The sequence below is a fragment of the Sander vitreus genome, chromosome 8 (genome assembly GCF_031162955.1).
Source record: "Sander vitreus isolate 19-12246 chromosome 8, sanVit1, whole genome shotgun sequence".
NCBI classification, from domain to species: Eukaryota; Metazoa; Chordata; class Actinopteri; order Perciformes; family Percidae; genus Sander; species Sander vitreus.
In genome coordinates, this window is record NC_135862.1 from 2,294,772 (window position 1) to 2,300,745 (window position 5,974).

At 45.1% G+C, this 5,974-nt stretch overlaps 1 protein-coding gene across 3 annotated transcripts in view; it reads right to left on the reverse strand.

Moving 5' to 3' along the window:
* znf277 (zinc finger protein 277) overlaps window positions 1-5,640 on the reverse strand; it is a 9,136-nt gene extending 3,496 nt beyond the window's left edge. For 2 of the 3 annotated variants that reach the window (XM_078256365.1, XM_078256364.1), the window contains exons 1-7: window positions 5,593-5,640; window positions 4,633-4,834; window positions 4,446-4,534; window positions 3,391-3,473; window positions 3,127-3,218; window positions 1,845-1,955; window positions 1,311-1,443 (exon numbers count right to left, since the gene is read on the reverse strand). In XM_078256365.1, the coding sequence (XP_078112491.1) occupies window positions 1,311-1,443; window positions 1,845-1,955; window positions 3,127-3,218; window positions 3,391-3,473; window positions 4,446-4,534; window positions 4,633-4,834; window positions 5,593-5,620 (738 nt within the window). In that variant the 5' untranslated portion in view covers window positions 5,621-5,640. Of the gene's footprint in view, window positions 1-1,274; window positions 1,444-1,844; window positions 1,956-3,126; window positions 3,219-3,390; window positions 3,474-4,445; window positions 4,535-4,632; window positions 4,835-5,592 lie in introns of all 3 variants that reach the window. The other variant, XM_078256363.1, reaches the window with a different exon arrangement.
* Between the last annotated feature and the right edge of the window lie 334 nt (window positions 5,641-5,974).

A 5,974-nucleotide genomic window follows, 5' to 3' on the forward strand; every position in this document is an offset into this window, starting at 1 on the left:
GACAAACGTGGTCACTTTGTAACACACGTTATAATGCTCGCCTAGCTGCTAGCATGGCACGCCCTCATACTCTGCTTCTGACTGGCTAGTAGTCCTTACCTAGGTACAGTCAGGGCACGCCCTCATACTCTGCTCCTGACTGGCTAGTAGTCCTTACCTAGCTACTGTCAGGGCACGCCCTCATACTCTGCTTCTGACTGGCTAGTAGTCCTTACCTAGCTACTGTCAGGACACGCCCTCATACTCTGCTTCTGACTGGCTAGTAGTCCTTACCTAGCTACTGTCAGGACACGCCCTCATACTCTGCTTCTGACTGGCTAGTAGTCCTTACCTAGCTACTGTCAGGGCACGCCCTCATACTCTGCTTCTGACTGGCTAGTAGTCCTTAGGTACTGCACATGTGCGACTCCCAACAAAGATGTTACAGCAGTGAGAGGTCTGGTGGTGAGATACACACGTCTGTGATTATCCATCAACATAGGTTCCTCTAATATTAGTCACGATAATTCATCATTTCAACGTTAGGTATAATTTCCTATAAATGAAATGTATTGACCATGTATTCCAAAAATAAGTGTAAAACTAGTGGTAATAAGTTGGTGTTAGTGAAAAATAGCATCAAATGTATGTATGTATCTAATATATCTAATGTATATATATCTCTAATGTAATCTGCCTGAATGTGAGCTAATGTTTTTCTTGCTTGATATTGTATATTGTCATATTCTTTTGTGTTGTATTATCTTGTTGTTGTTGTCTTGCTGCCTCGGGACTACAGGTGAAAATTAGCATTTATGCTATAACCTGGCTCATTTACAGTCTGTACAGAAATGTTAGCTTGTTCATTAATGTGCACTGTAATAAATAAATAAATAAAAAAATAAATAAAAAATAATAGAAAAACGTCGGAAAAAAGGGACAAAAACATCAGAGAATGTGTTAAAAATGTTTTTTTTTTAAACTGTAAAAAACAAAAAAAAAATAGAAATAATAAAAATAAAAAATGTGTTAATTGTGAGCCAACAAGTGCGTGGTCAACCGGAAGACAACACAAGGGTTTAAGCATTTAAACACAGTTTTACGTTGGAGTGAGTAATATTCCAAAAGCTTAATTTTTTATTGGTTCCAAATATCGGTTTCATTAACTACTTAGAATCAGTATCGGTCGATCCCTACTAATATACATCACATGACATTATTTGACGTTTGTCAGGTTTAAACATGTTCTGGGTCCAGCTTCTGATGAACTCTTCACGTAGTTATTATTTTCTTACGTTGTAGCAGAGTCTGTGAGTCTGTGGGACTTTTACCAGGTAGTTGATGACGTAGAAGCGGTCGTACGTGCTGTTGTTGGCGTTGATGCGGCGGTGAGCTTTCTTCCTCATGTGATCCTTCAGCGTGGTTCTATCCCGGAAGGTTTTCTCACAGTACAAACACTGCAGACTGACGACACACACACACACACACACACACACACACACACACACACACACACACACACACACACACAGACACATAGAGACACACACACACACACACACACACACACACACACACACACACAGACACAGACACAGACACACACACACACACACACACACACACACACAGTGAAGCAGGAGGACTTGGTGTGTGCATGTGTGTGTGTGCGTGTGTGTGTGTGTCCATCCGTGTGTGCGAGTGTGTGTGTGTCTCTGTGTGTGTGTGTGTGTGTGTGTGTGTGTGTGTGTGTGTGTGTGTGTGTGTGTGTGTGTGTGTGTGTGTGTGCGTGTGCGTGCATGTGTGCGTGCGTGCGTGTGTGTGTGTGTGTGTTTATTTCTGACCCTGTGTGTGTCAGCTCTTACTTGTCCAGTTTGCTCTGCAGAGTGTCCAGAAACTGGTCGCAGTAGACGATGTTGTCCGGCAGTCCAATGCCGAAGGAATGTTCTCGGGCCATGTGGTTCAGCAGAGACGCCCTGAAAACAAGACGGTGGGAAGGGCGGATTTAGGAGGATTTTCATGAAACAAAATCCCATCGCTACGGGAAACTAACAGAAGTACATCTCTAGGATGTCCCTCCCCTTCCTCTCTCTGTGTGTTGTCGTTCTCAAACTCCGTTCTCATCGGGAAAAAAAACGACAACAACCTTCGAGCTAGCGAGCTACACGCCGAAAATGCAAAGTTTAGAAGAACATTTGGACGGTGCAACAAGACAGGCCTGCTTTGTTCTGTCAGGACACGCCCTCATACCCTGCTTCTGACTGGCTAGTAGTCCTTACCTAGGTACTGTCAGGACACGCCCTCATACTCTGCTTCTGACTGGCTAGTAGTCCTTACCTAGGTACTGTCAGGGCACGCCCTCATACTCTGCTCCTGACTGGCTAGTAGTCCTTACCTAGGTACTGTCAGGACACGCCCTCATACTCTGCTTCTGACTGGCTAGTAGTCCTTACCTAGGTACTGTCAGGGCACGCCCTCATACTCTGCTTCTGACTGGCTAGTAGTCCTTACCTAGGTACTGTCAGGGCACGCCCTCATACTCTGCTTCTGACTGGCTAGTAGTCCTTACCTAGGTACTGTCAGGACACGCCCTCATACTCTGCTTCTGACTGGCTAGTAGTCCTTACCTAGGTACTGTCAGGGCACGCCCTCATACTCTGCTCCTGACTGGCTAGTAGTCCTTACCTAGGTACTGTCAGGACACGCCCTCATACTCTGCTACTGACTAGCTAGTAGTCCTTACCTAGCTACTGTCAGGGCACGCCCTCATACTCTGCTTCTGACTGGCTAGTAGTCCTTACCTAGCTACTGAGCGTGTAGTCCTTACCTAGGTACTGAGCATGTGTGACCCCCAACAAAGATGTTCCAGCAGTGAGAGGTCTCACTCTGTAGCTAAAACAGAGACCTGAACACAGGGTGAAAAGAGGAGCTGCAGCAATGTGCAGTACAACAAAAATATGGTGTTTTCTGAAAATTAAACCATGTAAACCTATTCTGATATAACCTCTAAATACAATTATGAACCTGAAAATGAGCAGAATATGAGCACTTTAAGGTTGTCCCGTACGACGATTGACTCTCCAGCATTATTACAGTTCTGATAGATTTCACATTTGCTGATGATGAGTTCCATAGCGGCTGATCTACCTGTTTCCAGTGAACTCCTCGCTGCAGAACATGCAGAGGCGGTGGAAGCTGCCGTCGTCTCTCTCCTGCTGCTGCTGCTCCAGCACCTCCTCCTGCCGCGGACACAACAACTCTGTCAGAGGAACAGCACCCAACGCTTGGACTGAGGCGTCCAAAAAACAGTGGACATTTTTTGTAGAGAATAGATTTGTGATTCCTGGTAGAAGATGAGAGACTGAGTCCAGAGTTTGACTCTGTGGCACGGAGACAGGTTTGAAACCTCACCAGTCGTTTCTGCTGGAGCTTCTCTCGGAGGTCTCGGTCCTCTGGAAGGACGTCGCACAGCAGGAAGTAGTCCTCCTGCTTCTCTGCAACAACAACAACAACAATTACTGGTTAGTGAAACACAGGCTCCAAATGAAACTGCATGTTTAGATTGCTTGGAGCCTGATGAAGTCAAGACGTCAAATCGCTTGAGCTGACCGTCCACCCCAAGAACGATAACTATAAATATATAGATTTAAAAATCATTCCGACTCCAGTGGATCCACACCACATAACGACAGTGGAGAACTGTGATTTTATGAACGATAGAAACACTGACAGCCAATCAGAATCCTTCTGATTTTACAACATGACATGGCAGAGATGTGTTTTCATTGGTGGCGTGACTTCTCCCCTCGGTGGGGCTGCGATCCTTCAGCTCTGTGATTTTTGGATTTTTAAACAGCCAGTAAACAATGAACCTATATTTTTTGGGGTTTATGAAGTGTGCGCAAATTCACACATATGTAGGATATATGTGCGCCGCCGAATGTCTGCTGTATTAGGGTATTATTCACTATTATCAGCTGGAGCGTGCGGTGCGTGCTCGGCTCCACAGTCAACAGAACGTTAACGCTCAGCACTGTCGTTGCTCACATCGATGTAGTTATCACTCTTGGCGTGGACGCCCCTTAAAAGGACAAATCCGGCGCAAAATGAACCTAGGGGTTAATAACATGTGTCCGAGTTCGACCGTTCTCTGGGATCTGTTTACATGCTAATCCAATGTGACCAGTTTTAGCGCAAACAGCTAATTAGCTTATAACGCTAGTCGTCGTGGCAGAGGGTAAAGTAAAAAGAAATGGCTATTTCTAGACCACTAACAATGCTCAAAATATCACCACACTTCCACTGTAGCATAATGAGGGTCCCTCCGTAGCGCGCGGAGTGCAAGCGTAGGGTTCAGTGGGAAAAAAATCTAAGTCAAAAAGCCCAATATTCAGCTGAACCCGTAGCCAAATCCTGGATTTGGTGCATCCCTGCTTTAAATGCAGCTGTGGTGGGACTCTACTCACCGACGGGGCCGGTGGAGTTCGTCTTGATCACGCTGCAGAAATCTGTGAGCGGTTGCTCCAAGAATCGGCCCTTCCAGTACAACATGTACCTGGAAAGAAAGAGAGAGAAGAGGAACAGGCATCACTGCTCACCTTTCACGTCCCACGGAGGGTTCGGCTGTAAAACAGAGTGCGGGGTGTTTCCTACTTTGGCAGGTCGGCGATGAGTTTGACGTCGGCGATGACCAGCTTGTGCTCCAGCAGCAGGTGTTTGAGCAGGACGTCTTTGTGCTGCAGAGGGACCGACTCGGGGCAGAAGGGACACAGCAGCGCCAGCTCGGCGCCGGGAGCGCTGGGGGTGTCGGTGGGCTGCTCCGGGAAACACAGGGGCTCCAGTATGCTGTCCTGACCTGAGGGAGGAGGAGGCAACTTAGGTTAGCTAACACACGCACACACACACACACACACACACACACACACACACACACACAGATTGATGGATGGATGGGATTTCTTCTATAAGGCCCTAGGGGTTTTCTTAACCTGCACTTTTTTTCTTGTTACCGTTGCCTTGATTTTATTGTGCCAAATAAACAATATTCAATAAATAGATAGATAGATAGATAGATAGATAGATAGATAGATAGATAGATGGATAGATGGATAGATAGAGGTAGATTTACTTTTCACAGAAACAGGAAAGGTTTACAGTGAATAACCTCTTTATTTAAATAAATAACATGTTGTGTGAGTTAATTTCACTGTTTAGCTTTTTTCATTTAAACATGAGTTCAGTCTGTGTTAAAGTTAACATCCAGCAGGTAACATTACTACTGTATACCTGTTTACATCCAGCAGGTAACATTACTACTGTATACCTGTTTACATCCAGCAGGTAACATTACTACTGTATACCTGTTTACATCCAGCAGGTAACATTACTACTGTTTACATTCAGAGAGATTTACATGCAGGCTGCCTGTTAGCATGTTAGCATAGCCTGCTAGCTTCCGGCCGTTTAGCTCCGTAACAAACTGCCTAGCGGAGACTCTTCCAGCGCAGTTTGACGTCTGACGGACTCCGAGTTTCATCCACAGGTGAAGAAAACATGTCTGACTCAGAACTGCTTCATTTAAATCCACTGACACGGTAAAAATCAACAACTCACCATCTCTACTCCCGGTACAGGCGGCCATCTTCGGTGTGACGTTGTCAAAAACAGCGGCCAACTGACCAATCAGAGAATGGGGAATGTTGCCATGGTGCGTTCAGGGTTAAAAATAATAATGCGTGAAAACAGAAATATTTATACAGCAACGTTTATTACACATAAAGATAAGAAAGAAGCGTTTTAATGTAGGCCTATTTATTTATTTGGCCTTTGAAGCACTTTATGACTGTCTGTGATAAGCTATAAAAACACACTTTATACAAAATGTAGCCAATGTTTTAGTTTTATTTACATATAGATAGAATGTGCAAAACATTGGGGGGTTGAGAACTATGTCTCCAACTCTCTAGGGGGGGTCCATGAACACGTCTGTACGTGG